The 15,130-nt window shown below is 31.5% G+C and overlaps 2 protein-coding genes across 2 annotated transcripts; both read left to right on the forward strand.

Moving 5' to 3' along the window:
• The first annotated feature begins 284 nt into the window (after positions 1-284).
• Positions 285-2,594, forward strand: LOC118268256 (uncharacterized). Its single transcript, XM_035582669.2, has 6 exons — positions 285-453; positions 731-788; positions 968-1,050; positions 1,265-1,348; positions 1,555-1,655; positions 2,204-2,594. The coding sequence occupies exons 1-6, from the start codon at positions 415-417 to the stop codon at positions 2,397-2,399; spliced, it is 561 nt and encodes a 186-aa protein (XP_035438562.1). The 5' UTR covers positions 285-414; the 3' UTR covers positions 2,400-2,594.
• A 5,136-nt stretch (positions 2,595-7,730) lies between these two features.
• LOC118268513 (protein spaetzle) lies at positions 7,731-13,399 on the forward strand. The gene is made up of 6 exons (XM_035583042.2): positions 7,731-7,875; positions 10,395-10,443; positions 11,004-11,164; positions 11,640-11,726; positions 11,991-12,094; positions 12,962-13,399. The coding sequence occupies exons 1-6, from the start codon at positions 7,849-7,851 to the stop codon at positions 13,137-13,139; spliced, it is 606 nt and encodes a 201-aa protein (XP_035438935.1). The 5' UTR covers positions 7,731-7,848; the 3' UTR covers positions 13,140-13,399.
• Positions 13,400-15,130: the final 1,731 nt, after the last annotated feature.

Genomic DNA, 15,130 nt, shown 5'->3' on the forward strand with positions numbered 1-15,130 from the left:
ACAGGTTGTCGTATTAGTCAGCGATGTCAAAGTAGAGACAAAATATAAACCTCACCCCTGTCTCCCATGGAGGTAGGCAGAGACAATGGAACGCCAATTGCTACGAATCATAGTTGCACAATAAAACATTCTTCATTGGAATTTCTATCATCATTCGTTGTTTAAGTATGATTTGTAAATATAATAATTATGTCACGCGGAAAACAGTATAATTTATTATTTTATGGATTTATTGAACATTTTCCTTACAATCCTCCCGCCTACTATATAAATAAAGCGAGTCATTGCGAAATATATCACTGACACATAGAGTTTCAATTGTTGAACACCGTTGGTTAACAAACAATTTTTTTCTTCTTGAAAATCGTTTTACACGTTTAAAATCCAAGTTATTATTTATAAAAACATTATAAAATGGCGAAACTCCCTTGTTCTCTTGCTTCAGTACTTCTGGTGAGTCTGACATAACTACTTGTATCAAAAATACAATAAATAACTCAGTAGTCATAAAAAACAAAACATAAATAGGCATAATATTTGTTATACAAACCTTTAAAATTATCGTAAATCGGGTATCGTATTTTTATTGTGTACAAAAAAATGTCGTCTAGAAAAACCGAAAAGCATGTATATTGTGTTATGACGTCAAACAACAATTTGTTTGCATAAGCAGACTATAAAGTCTTGTTCCATTTTATGTCAAACAACTCAGTTTAACATTTTGTTTCAGGTTGTAATAGCAATTCACGTAAGCTCAAATACAGTGTCAACCAGCAATACGTTTAAATGTAAGTAACATAATTATGTTGTTAGGTTATCTTTTACGTACGTCGATAAAGGGCTAGGATATTTATATTACGAAATATATTTTACTTCACCTGAATAGTGACAATTTCATAAATCACCTTTAGTTAATATAATGTTATTGTTATCAAAAATCATATTTGTTAATTATGTTTCAATTTAGATCAAATGCCGGATGCCTGTGCAGGAAAAGCATATTGTTTTGAGAAGGGTGATCACTATCCTGATGAAGCAATTCAAAAATTGGTAAGAATTCAATAAAACTATATTGTACTTATACAAAAAACATCGTAATTAAAAGTGTGTAGGTGTAACAAGCTTAACTATTTAGAACATAGACTACCTATACATTATTGTGTACATAATATTATTTTTAATTAGTTTTATTTCAAGGCTTAAATATTGTACTTTTTGAAGTAATATTTATTTTTTGTACCTTACATGTTTATGTTCTTTGCAGAATTTAAGCTTCGCAACCCAGAGCATTATCGGTTCGCGCCAAGGAAGTGATGTCGACGAACCTGATTGTCCAGCAGACTCAAAAGTGAGTATAGGCTATCGGCTTCATAATTAAAGTATTTATTAAGTAAACTTTTTTTAAATATTTGTAAACATATACAACTGTTAAGAATACGAACACTAAAATCAGAAGCCAGATTCATTTACAGATGACATAATATGTGCATACGTAACATACATTGATATTTTTGTATGTAAATCTTTATTTGCAAAATTGTTATTTGTTCTCAGGATGGTCCCATCTACTACGTTGTAGATGAAAACGGCGCAGTCAGGGTAGTAGTGCAGATCCCTGACAGGTTTTCACAGAATTTCAACGTCAGGTGGTGCCAGTAAGTATTTACGCTTCATTATCTTAAATACAACTATTACTTTAGTCCCATATTCCGTAACTATTCGATTGTATCCACTGCACCGACGAAACAGTAGATATTCAGACCTTAAAAATAGATACCAACGAGAGCTCTACTTAAATATACGTAACTGAATTGAGGAATCTAGCTACTGCGGGACCAGTTACCAGATCGATTAAGTATAATTAAATATTTGGTTTCTGGCATCTAGAACCATTCCATAAATGATGACAAAAATCTATTGCACTCACTAAAACGGTATAGTCGAAATACTATTTAAAAGAAGTAATAACTAAAGAAATATACTTTGATTGAAAAATATCAATTATTTATATAAATATCTTAAACCTAACCTAGACATGAATTTATTAAATGGTCTTAGTAATTTGTAGGTACATTACTAAGACTATTGGATATTTTCAAATATATAGGTAAATAAATAATCAGTAAATAGACACTAACATATGAAGACAATATGTACGTAATATCTTATTCATTCACTCAAATTTTCCGTTTTCGTATTGCAGGAATGAAGGGAAACTTACAAACGACACCCGACACTTCATGGCGTCAAGAATTTTTAACAGGTTTGATGTCGAATGTGTAAACGTCAAGTCAAAATTCAACGTTGTGGTGTTAAGTCAAGAAGAGGATAAGATAGAGATCGTTAGAGCTAACATCCCAGTATGTTGCAAATGTCGTTATGACCTTAAATCACTGTAATAAATTGATTTATAAATATATATATATATACATATATGTAACTATAGACTGATTTTGTAAAGTGGCTTTGCATTTTAATGATTTTTTGCCTTAAAACTTGTATTTAGATTATATAAAATACAATTGTTGCTTCAATCATTAGATATGTAAAATAAAACTGGTGTGCATTTAGAAATAAATCAATTTACAACATTACTTTCTGATTTTTTAAAAATAAGATATTACATTTTGTTTTTATTACGGGTTATGTTACCGTATTTAAACAGAAAATGACCTTAAAAGTATAGGAAAACTATTTGAATAAATAGTATTTTCAATAGTATCTACTAGTACAGTAGTATGGTGTTGGAACCGAGTGCATATAATAAAGACTAGTGGTCGCCTAGTGGTCGAAATTCGACCATATACGATTTAATTTACAATACCACTTAACTACGTTCAAGGATAATTTTTATTTAACGAATTGCTATTCGTTTTGTAAAATTCAAATTAATATATTCCGGCGCATCATGAATAACCAAACCTCCTTCAATGAGAAACCTCTTTTCATATGAGACGTGAGAATATCATCGCAATGTCTGTCAATTTTGACGTTGTTTCAAATACGATACTATGCATGGTAGTGTGTGTAATGTTTTATTTATTGATTAAATGTACTTTATAAGCATTATTTTTGAAAAATATTAGCGTTCTGCACTTCTCCTACACACATACTATAAGTGTACCAAATTTTATGCTCCTACGTTCGCGCAATTTTCGTAAAAAGAGGTCCAAAGTTTTTGCATCACGTATTAATATATAGATTATTTCCACATTGAACACATTTATAAGGATATATTTTTTTTATATCTTATCTCATGAATGTTGCCTTAAACAATTGCAATACGTTTCTCCACTTTGTAACTGTTGCTTCGATATAAATTTAAGGCGCCAAAAGCAGTTACTATGATGAATTTACTTCTGGGTCGTGATGGTTAATAAAAATACCACAAAGTTTGTTGTTCGCTCTATATATAACTATTGATTTCCCAAAAAAAAAATGGTAATTCAGCTACATAAATAAAATTGCAGGAAATTTTGTGTACTGAAAAATTACACCTCGTTAATTTTTTACTCGTAATTGATTTAGAATCTGGTATTGTTATATCTTGCAGCGTTTTTCATAGTGATATTACAACATAAGTTTATTTACGAGTTCATTTGAACTCGTAAATAAACATCAAGTGTACCATAATTGTGTTATTTTAGGGACAGTTTTCGCAAAGAAATATAGATTATTTCTCTAGTTTGAGTCATAACTACCTGTACCACAAAAAAACACCATGACACTTTGCACAAAAATATCTACATTTTGGATCATTATGAAACTTGGCTATTGAGTATATACAATATTATGGTACCATCGACCTAGTCTGTTCATGAAAATGGAAGGTTGGGCAAGCCCAGTTCAGACTTAGTAAAATATAACCTAGTCTCTTTTCTACGCATACAAGGTTGTAAGCAGATGCTAGTTATAATTTATACATAATAGCGATTGAAGTATTTCCTATCAAGATTCAATAATACTTTATGGAAAAATTATAATATATTTTGTAATAATGTAAAATAATAATTAGGGAATTTAGGTTATCTATATATTAATACGTGATGCAAAAACTTTGGACCCCTTTTTACAGACGTAGGAGCATAAAATTTGGTACACTTATAGTTTATGTGTAGGAGAAGTGCAGAACGCTAATATTTTTCAAAAATAATGCTTATAAAGTACATTAAATCAATAAATAAAAAATTACACACACTACCATGCATAGTATCTGATCGTATTTGACAAAACGTCAAAATCGACAGACATTGCGATGATATTCTCAGGTCTCATATGAATAGAGTTTTCCTGTTCATGATGCGAAAATTAATAAATTAAAAATAAAAATTATCCTTGAACGTATGTTAAGTGGTATTGGAAATTAAATCGTATATGGTCTGTGAATTTCGACCACTAGGCGACCACTAGTAGTCATTATAGCGCCCCCTACTAAATCCGAATAGCAATATTATTATTTACAAATTTAATACTTTTTATACATAATTATAGCACAAAGACGGACTTAATGTCTTAGACATTCTCTGCTAGTCTACCTTAGGGTGGTACAGACACAGGACATGGTAGATGCAATAATATTACTCATTTATTTATCTAAATCGAGGTTTTACTCTGTTAATATTGTTTTTCCATGGGGTAGTGCTGAGTTATTTTTTGCAGTCTTTGTTAAAGTTGTTGAATCTTTCAATCACTCTTACTGAATGAAAACCACCGGTTCCGCTAGGAAATTCGCAGCACAGTGATGAATAAATCCAAATTCCATATTGTTTTAGTTAGATTAAGTAAAAGTGTAAATGTCCCTAAAAATAAATAAAGAAAACTAAATCCATATTCCTTGATAGAAGTCATTTTCTAGTTTATTTAGAAATATCATGATCTTGGAACTAAAGTATTTACAATCTGTCAAAACACATTGACTTTTCTAAGTTTTCATGTACATATATAATTTGTTAAATTTAATAAATGGTAGGTAATGTGAAGTTTAAGTTCAACTTGCAAAACCTTTAACGAAATACTAAAACTTCTTTTTTATCCTCTCATAAGTTTATTCTATCACAGTAGAAGTGGATTCCTGTTCTGAATTAAAATATACGTACTATTTTAAGATAAGCCTGCTTCTAAGTATTATAGTAGGTAAGTCAAGGCACGTTTCTCAGCCATGATGTAATTTTTAAATTCAATTGATAACACGATTGAAGAATAAGGTATCTAAGTACCTTGGAATAGTCAGTGGCCTTGTACACTATAAATTAAATACTACATGGGTATTAAATAATATGAAAAAAGAGGTTGATATTTATGACTTTTTTATAAAAAAAAACGCCATCTATGAATATAATTATTAATCAGCTGCTTACTATGTACCGAGGTATATTTTCAAGCAATATCGACTTAGCAACTGAATTTTCGAAAGCAGCATAAAATAATGCGCGACAAAATCCGAAATATGGAAATTCGCCAAAGAACAAGAGTTACAGACATAGCTCTCAAAATATGCAGGCTGAAGTGGCAATGGGCAGGCCACGTCGCTCGGAAGACTGATGGCCGCTGGGCCAGGAAGGTGACTGAGTGGCGACCGCGGACCGGAAGACGCAGCGTGGGCAGACCTCCCACTAGGTGGACCGACGACATCGTCAGAGTGGCGGGGAGCCAGTGGATGCAGGTGGCGACTTGTCGTTCTACGTGGAGGACCAAGGGGGAGGCCTTTGTTCAGCAGTGGACGTCTCTCGGCTGATGATGATGATGATGATAAAATAATGAGGGCCAATAGTAAATCTTCTACTTGTGATTGTACATACTTGGCAAAATGCAGGTTTTAAGATGAATTTAATATGTTTAATGATGTATGGTGTCTATAGTATCTAAAGTAGTTTATAGTATCTAGTAAATATTGATATCAATACAGATAATTGTTTTGTCTGAGTGATTGTGGAAAAATAGAGCAACAATTTGTCTACAAAAATGAGTCAGAAAAATTATAATGTCACGTGCTTTCCTCATTCTTAAACATTGTTATATTCTGCGTATATGGGATGAGGAAAGACATTATTTTCTGGTCTAAGTTATCCTTTTTGTTTTATGACTACGACCACAGAAAAGAGAAAATATTATTTCTTTTCTGTAGTTGTGACGTTTGTTCTCCAAACATAAACGGTTTTACGTCAATTTAATACACGTAAATAAGATTAGCGAAGTATTTTGTTCCTATGAACATAAATAAAAAAAATTGTCAAAAAAGTCCTGGCATAGTTTTATATATTTTTCTACTATTACTAGCTTAACTTATACTAACTTTTGAAAAAAAATTGGTAATTATTAAAGAATACCTTATGTGTAAGTGTTCCTAACAAAATGAAAAACAAACGATAAAAAGATGATAAAGATGTTCCATTTTGTCTGCAAACTACCAAGTTTTTCCATTAGTTTTAGTTAGTTCAGGCAATAGTATTCAAAGTCAAAGTCAAAGTCAAAATCATTTATTTCAAATAGACCAGGAAGGCACTTTTGAACGTCAAAGCAAATATAATAATATTAATAACGTCTGTCTGTCGGTCAGTCCTCTAGTGAAGCTATTTGCTAATTAACAGCATTATAACGGCAGGGGATTTCCCCTGATATATACTATTCCATTCTTAGTAAAATAACAACGTCACAGTGTAACGCGGATCTTCCCTCTAAAAATATAACCAAGGAATGAAAATTACTCACTTCAGGAATTTATTGTAGTAAATAGGTGCATTTACCTTGGTACCTACTGTATGTTAGAAACGTTAATATTATTACCCTATGTGTCATTACGTACATGACTAGCAAAAAATTGTTCTGTCTGACATAGTTTCACAGTCTTTACCATTCAGAAATTGCTGGCACATTTTCCCTACTACGCAACTAACTTCTATGAAACAGATAAAGATAAATATGTACTTAAGCAAAGGTAACGGGTACCTTCTATTTGGCAGAATCCTTAGTTTGTCTTCTTTATTCCTACTTAGATTATCTAGAAGATTTTTTCATCGAATATAGTCCCGTTTAGAAAATTCAATATGTTGTAGTAAAAATTACGGAAACGAATCTTCGCACAACTGATTTTACAGTATTACCCTACCTTTAAAAAGCTATTCTAGCTCGCCTTTAGAGAGGATAACTGCGATAATGAGTGTTAAAACTACCGACGAACTACCTGCGATGATAAAGCAGCCCAAATTCCGTGACATCAATATTAACCAATTTCCCGTGTTTTCATCGGTTCTAAATAAGTGTACCAATTAGAATTCTCATATTATCAGATATTCGAATTTAAAGGTTAGGCATTAGTCTCCGAAGTATACTCAATTAACCGTCCACTTACAATATTTATTGTTTTATTAATTAACATAAAGTATGGTTTAGCAATGTTTACCTATTAAAGACAATTAATAAAACTGCTTTTCGGTTAAATTGCTATGTAATTTGTGAAAAGTGACATAACCCGGGTGTCGGGAGACGAGCATTACCTATAGTATTATCATCCATTGCATTCTTCAAGATATCCACAGCTGGAAAAGGGTACTCCATAGACCGCACCAAACGACAACTTGCTATATATTGTATATATAATATATTTTACGTATGAAAATGTATAAAAGTAAGAAAAAACGTAAAACACACAAATAGCAGTAGCTTGCAGTAGGGTTGCTATGCTAGACCATTACGTCAAACCCATGTACCCAACAGTTTATGTGATGCTTCGTGTAAAAAATATAAATACAAATAATAAGTTTACCGTACACCTAAGTCAGTAACTGCCGAGAGAGGGACCAGAGCGCGCGTGTCTTGTATATCTGACATATTGAATTGTAATCGTGAAATATGTTCTTCGGCATTTACCTTGTTTTTGTAAGTATTTTATAACATAATATAACTAATAATATTGGTGATCTTTATGCTTTGAAAATAAATGTTTTTGGTTAGAGATGTTGTATGTATTTACATATTGTGTTATATACTAAACTTAGTCCTTAGTCGGTTTAGAAGTTTCTTTGTGTCAAGATCAAGGTTACAATACCTAAGTATTGATTTAATTTTATTCAACTTTAATTGGTTTTGTTTATCAAAAATAATAAATTAAAAATAAAAAGTTCTATAAAAGTAAAATATATTGAATAACCACTTTTTATCATATTATATATATGAACTGGTGAAATTGATGTACTTTATTAAATTAATTAGACATTTCATTATGAATGTATGTTTTTATTTAGATTCTAAATATGGCCTTAAAAAATATGACAAACAGAAGAAGGAACAAACCAAGTTTGTATTTTAAATAATTATAATCTAAGAACAGTTGCACAGTTTTAGTATACAGAAATATAAATTTCATTATCTGCAGTTACATAATTACTAAATTAAAACTTTATGTATTCACAAAATTCTGTATTTCGAACCTAATAAATTGCAACAATAAAGAAATCGTAAAATAAATTGCGACAACTGTAGTTGATTAAAATGAAGCTTTGACCTCTACTTAAACGAATGCTTTAAATCAATTAATAAATTGTATTAAAAAACGCAAGTAAAATTCGCGGACGAAGGGATCCTAAGCGTAATTCTTTGTCTAACACCATTTATTGACCGTGTATTGATATTCAGGGTTATAGCTCACTTATTTCAACATTTAATTTTTACCACTTTTTTGGTGGTTCTGGTTTGGTTCAAATCCGAACCTTCTCATGCCATATTAGAACCTTCTAGTAACAAAAGATTTTAAACTAAATCGCGGAAGAATGCATGAACAAATAAATAGGTAGACAGACTCAAGAAAATGCCTTACTTATCCGTACTTACAGCTTAGTTGAATAAATTCTCTGTGTGAAAGTTATCAAAATATAGAAGTGTATGCACCTGAATTTGATCACTTTTATGATCAAGACCTTGTCCCAGGTTAATGACGTTGATCTTAAGTGTTCCTAAGCGTGATTCTTATTCAAGCGCAACTACACAAGTTCGTACTAGGTAGATACTCTATAATTAGATAAGTTTTCTGACTGGTTTTCTCACGTACATAGTTTTTGTGTAAGTAAAGGCAACTAGGGTCTGATCGTAGTCCCAACCTGTTATAATAACGACTAGTCAACCATGTTTCTCTCCGTACTTGTAGCATCTCAGTCTGCAACTAGTAATTTAATCTGAGATGATTTTACATGAAAATGTGATAATAATTAGTATAGAGGAATGAGCGACAGACTGACATTTTTTAATATTTTAATATTTACTTTGACGTTCAAAGGTGTTTTCCTGGTTAAATTGAAACAAATAATTTTGACTTTTGACTTTTTATAGAAAGAGAGGAAATAATTCATAGGTGAACTGAAATTAAAATTAAAGACATAAAAAATAATATTAACCTTTGGTTGTTTAACCAAAATATGGTGATAATATAAAAATTCTAAAACTACTCCTTCGATTCGTAAACTACTTATGAATATGTTTTCCGCATAGAATATGAAGTGACATCACGATGGCAATAGCATAGTTCCTCTCATTGGTCGGTACTGTTATAGCATTATTTATCCAGGTTGTGGCAATGAACTGTAATAAATTAATCAACGTTGATAAGTAGGTACCCATGACAAGTACAATTAGTACATTGTACAGTATAATACCACACCTATGTAAGTATTATTCATATCACGCACATGTAAATATTATATGTAATATATGTATGTACTGTGATATTTCATCTAAAGGCTATTTAAACGTGTTTTTATCAGTTACTTTAAAACTAGAGTTCTCTGTCCTAAAATTTACTCCGACCATTTTTTAAATAGCGATTTTTATTACTACTATCATAAACATACACATTTACATATTTCGGTCAAGGCAAAAGAACATGACGTTAGCGTAATTCCCAAGAGTTATATGTTAATTTGAATTTATATATTACTATTCTTTCAAGACTAGAATCTCGACGGCGACGTGACGTAAAATGACGACAATGGACTACGCGGGGTAACATTCTGAAATATGAGTCACAAGAAATACCGGTTTGCGTCATTAACGTTGAAGTGATCTTAAAGAAGAACTTTGCATTTTAACAATATATGTATTGTATTTCATTAAACATATGCTCTACCTATTAAAGGATTGTCTCGTTTTAAATATATTTTCAGGGTTAAACAAAATAATATTTTTCAATTCACATTTTAATTGTCCACGTTATAAAAAAAAAACTTCAATAAATATTACGGTATGATGGCTGATATTTTGGTAATAGGTTTGAAGTACTTAAATTAACAATATTGAATATAACTTTTGATAAGAGTGTAGATAGTATTAGCTTTAGTAGTTGGTCTTTTGCTAATTATTAAATTAATTTTAACCATTAATAACCATTGCCTTTTTATCTATTTCAGTGTACGCTGGGCAGCTTGCAGCTTACAAATGGAGCGTCGACGACAAAAAGTAAGAAACTTAATGAATTAAATTTACAATAATTTTATTTTTATGGAATAGACAAATCACGCGATCGGTGTTGCCCAGGGACATCAGCAACACCAGTTTTACAAGTGGGTTTTGTGGAGGGATTTTTTGTGTAATCTGTCTATCGAAGTAGTGGTTACTTCATCGAACTGTGTATATAAATATACGTACACATAAAAGTCAAAGTCCATTTGTTAGTTAATCATAGGTCTGTATTTTATATAGGTTTACCGGTACTTCCATGTTTCCGTCCGTAATTAAATTAGTAGTAATTATAATTCAGAAGAATTATATTCAATACGTTTTGTACATCTTAACAAAATGGCAATATTTATTCCTACCATTAAGAGACCGTTGATTATTTTACCCGAAAATCTTAGAATTGAATGTGGTTAGGAGTAAAGCATTATGAATGTAGTCATGTAGTCTATTGACTATACTTATGTTAATTTTGTGATAATCAATTTCGTGTTAACCTTTTTTATAACATTTTACTATGGCTTTATAATGTATATCTATAATTCAGTTTTGTTAAATTCCAGATAGCGACTCTGCAATAGTATTTCCTGGACCAATACAAGACATAAAGAATCGCTACGGAAACGTAATACCCGAAAAATGCAAAGATTTGAACTTTTGTACTGTGAAGCCTAATGATTATCCTCAAGATCTCTTTAATAAAATTTTCAAAGGAAAATATAAGGTGAGATACCTAATTTCTTAGAAGTTTTAAATACTACAAAAGTAATTTGACACAGTTTAATTGGTTATAAAATAAAATGTATTTAAACAAACGAACAATTAGATAGGTACGGTACTACCAATGTTGTTAACTACAAATGATATTAATCCATACTTTGCAGTCAACTTACATAGTGTTATTCTGTTTGCTTAGTAAAGGAACCTTAAGAAGTGTTTAATTGTATGCTCTTAACAAGCTATACATAAAAAGCATAGTACATAGTATAAGACTGGAACGCATACGAAACTTCAAAGAAATTTGTCAAACCATCCGTTCCCTGTTTATACAACCCATAGGTATACTTAACTTACTTAGTTACTACTTTCGTAATGAATAAATGGGTACTTTTAAGTAAGAAATCAATATAGTGAGAATTGAAACAATGAAAGTGATCTAGATAATAATAGCTAATACAACAATGTCTAAATAATTTCAGGAGCCAATATTCCAACCAACGTATATGATGACAGATGATCGCCAAGGAGACCCAGACGAAGTGGATGACTGTGACACTGTCGTAACGGTAAATATAATAAAAATTAAAGACACTAACCTTGAAATCAACTAAATGAAACTTACCTAACGTTGATAATTTAATTCGTAAGTTTTATACTCAATACAAGAAGCTGAAGATTGATCAGAATGGCGTGCAAAACCAGAGAGTACATAAAATATAGTTCAATTCAAAATGAAACTGTTCTGTCAAAATAAATTGACTTAAGTCCAACAAAAACAAATTTTAATACTATGCAAAATGCGTGACTCAGATAAATGTTTCCATTTACAGTTCGAGCCGCTTTACAAAGTTAAGTCCTTGGAAGGAGAATGGCGCACGGTGGTTCAGGCTCCAGAAGAGAATTATTTACAGATGGTGCGCATTGAATCATGCAAGTAAGTAACTTTACGAGAAACTATATTTTTTCAGTTAAACAACTTCGATTAACTTAACCTTATATTTAATCAAAGTTTAACAAACCTAATTAACCATGTTAACCGAATCTAGAAGGCAATCTCTGCTTTCATAGAGTCACCCAATCTGTCTATGTTTTTACTGGATTTTCGACTTAATATCAAAATAAGTATTACACTTAAAACCTTAAAATTCCTTCAGGGAAAAAATCATGTTCCTCTCAAACTTAATCTGCCTTTGTATTTATTATTTGTATACTATGCTAACGGACGCCGCGAACTTTATTTGTTGATTGTTTCTTACGTAAGACCCTTCTCTCAATGTAATTAATCCTTTCTTATTATGAACTATTGATCACCAGTAGTTGGAGCTAATGGTAGTAGCTAAACTAGTATGTAAATTGGCGGACCCTAGTTACTAAACCGATGTAACGAAACCATAGCGCGATCTATCTCGATAGCAACGCCATCTTTCGAGTGTAAGAGCAGCCTTTTATTTTTATGTACCTACATATATTTTTGTGCCATGGTTTGTTGCATCGATTTTCGTCATTAACACTTAACAACAACAAACCCAACAAACAAATATTGGCGAAGTTCAGGTGTTCTCGAGGTTTGCGCTAAGCAACATATTCAGCGGTTTTCTAATAATGTACTAATATTTACGCATAATTTGCACCTATCAAATTCTAGAAGATCAAATGAGGTCTAGACTAGTATCGCAACATTCCTTGCAGTGAAAGTTTTTAGGAAATTCGATGCGGTTTGTGATGCAGTTTTGTAGTCACATTATTATAATTTAGTCCGACTGACAGAGCCTACATTAATGTTTTAATTTTTATTTTACAGATCAGTTGGAAGTCCCTGTTTCACATCCTTCAGGGATCCCTTGGGGCTGAAACCATTTTGCAAACAAAAGTATAGCGTGTGGGAATTCCTCGTCCACGATGGTAAAAACGGAACAGAAAAAATCAAAGTGAATCTGCCCACCTGCTGTGCTTGCCAATATAAGAGGTCACTAATCTAAAGTCGGTTTCACTAAAGTGGGATGACGAAATAAGATATCTTTGGTCACACAAAATGTACAATAATGAATTACTTACCAAATTATGTGTGAATTAATAGTGTACTTTGAAAATCTAGGTATATCTTGCCTCGTTGGTCAAGTAGATCGCAATTGGAACGACCAAAGACGAGATTTGGGGTTAAATTCCAACAAGTATTGTCTGAAAATATGAAATTGTGCCTGGGGTAGCATAGCATTAAGTTAACACATTAAACGCCATAGGTGACCGACGTTAGCGGAGGATTTGCCTTAGTTTTCTAGTGGCAGTCAAAGACTTAATCTCTTTATATGTCGCAAATTAGTGAAAAATGAGTGTAATGAGTAATAATTCTACCATGCATAGGCAACGCCTATATCATAAATATCATATTGTTCAAAATTATTACTATGTTATCGTTTGCTCATTACTGCATACTATTAATACTATTAATTAAGTTATAACAATATAGAACTAAGTTAACTTATGGCATTTAAATAATTAATTAATAGTATATATTCTAATTTATTTAGCCTACGTGTTTATATCACTAGTCATATTGAAATAAAAACATAATAACTGAAAAACCTTTTGTTTATTTGCTTTATCCTGAAAAACTGTTAAGAGTTTTAACAGAAACGTGCTCATGGCACCGCACAGGCGTTATGAATATTTTTTCGTAGACGTAAATCTTTGTACTTTACTTCAGAATGTCGTGATTAATAAAATTAGTGTTAAGATTACATTTTAATTGTGATCAATTACAACACTTTAGAAGACAAAGAGGTTTCTAATGAGATATAAACAAAATCTTTGTAGCGCTAACGTTACAAATGCTGGCTGACTCCACAAGATTGAATCAAAATGGTACTGCACAATGTTTTTTTTACACCTTAAAAAGGCTTATAAAAGATCAGCGATGCTATTTACCTGTATCTAGTATGGTTAGCTCGCAATAATTAGGTACCAGTACTGATTAATAATGCTAGTTAGGTAGGTACGTTATTTTCGAAACTATTTCCTCCTGTTCATTATTTATTATCTAAATAAATGTGTTCATTAAAGGTATTTTATGCAGATTAAATGATGCTTTTTACACTATATGCTATACTTTAATAAAATAATATATACTTTACGTTATATAGTAAAGTGATCATTAAAAACAACGCTTTAATCACGTCAATATTCTGAGAAAATCTCTACTAGTTTCGAGTCACAGAGGAACTCTTAATTTAGTACATACAGATGCAGCAAGTCGGCATCGAGGCGGATAGGCGATGTTAATCATAGTTTGTCTCAGAACGTTCGATCATAAAAATATTGGGTGCTTCAAAAAAGATGTTAATCATACTTTTAAGCCAGAACGTTCGATCACACTCCAACATAGCCGTGCTTCAAGCATGGAGCTTTATATGGGACGATTTTAGTGTCTAGAGATAGTTAGGACAATGAAAATATGCTCTACTTTTAGGCCACTAGCGTCTGCATAAGGTACCTACTAAATATGTTTATAAAAAATATGTAAGATATGTATCACACTTAGTACCTGCATATCTACATAAAACTTCAGAAATTCTCTTTGAGAAGGATACACTCTTATAGTTATTACAACTTAGAACTGGTTCTGGTTGGTCGCAAGCCACTTTGCAAAACTTTCTCCAAGATAAACGGTAACGAGCATCGTTATTGACTTAATGATTTGATAAGTGCTACGATAAATACGCGCCAGGCATACAAGTAGTTTCTCTGCAAGTAGGTAAGTACGATGCATTTTCTGTAAGCAATCAACAGAAAATATATCATTTAACCTACATCTACAACTTCAAATGACATCTATCAAAAAAATACTTTGGACAACATTTTTATAATTCGAAAATTGCTAGGAATATTACATATACATACATTGCCACGTGTGGTGTCGATAGATTAAACTACGCACATTTGTCACTGACACACCATTACACTTCCCACCCTT

This window comes from Spodoptera frugiperda, chromosome 29 (assembly GCF_023101765.2).
Source record: "Spodoptera frugiperda isolate SF20-4 chromosome 29, AGI-APGP_CSIRO_Sfru_2.0, whole genome shotgun sequence".
Taxonomy (NCBI): domain Eukaryota; kingdom Metazoa; phylum Arthropoda; class Insecta; order Lepidoptera; family Noctuidae; genus Spodoptera; species Spodoptera frugiperda.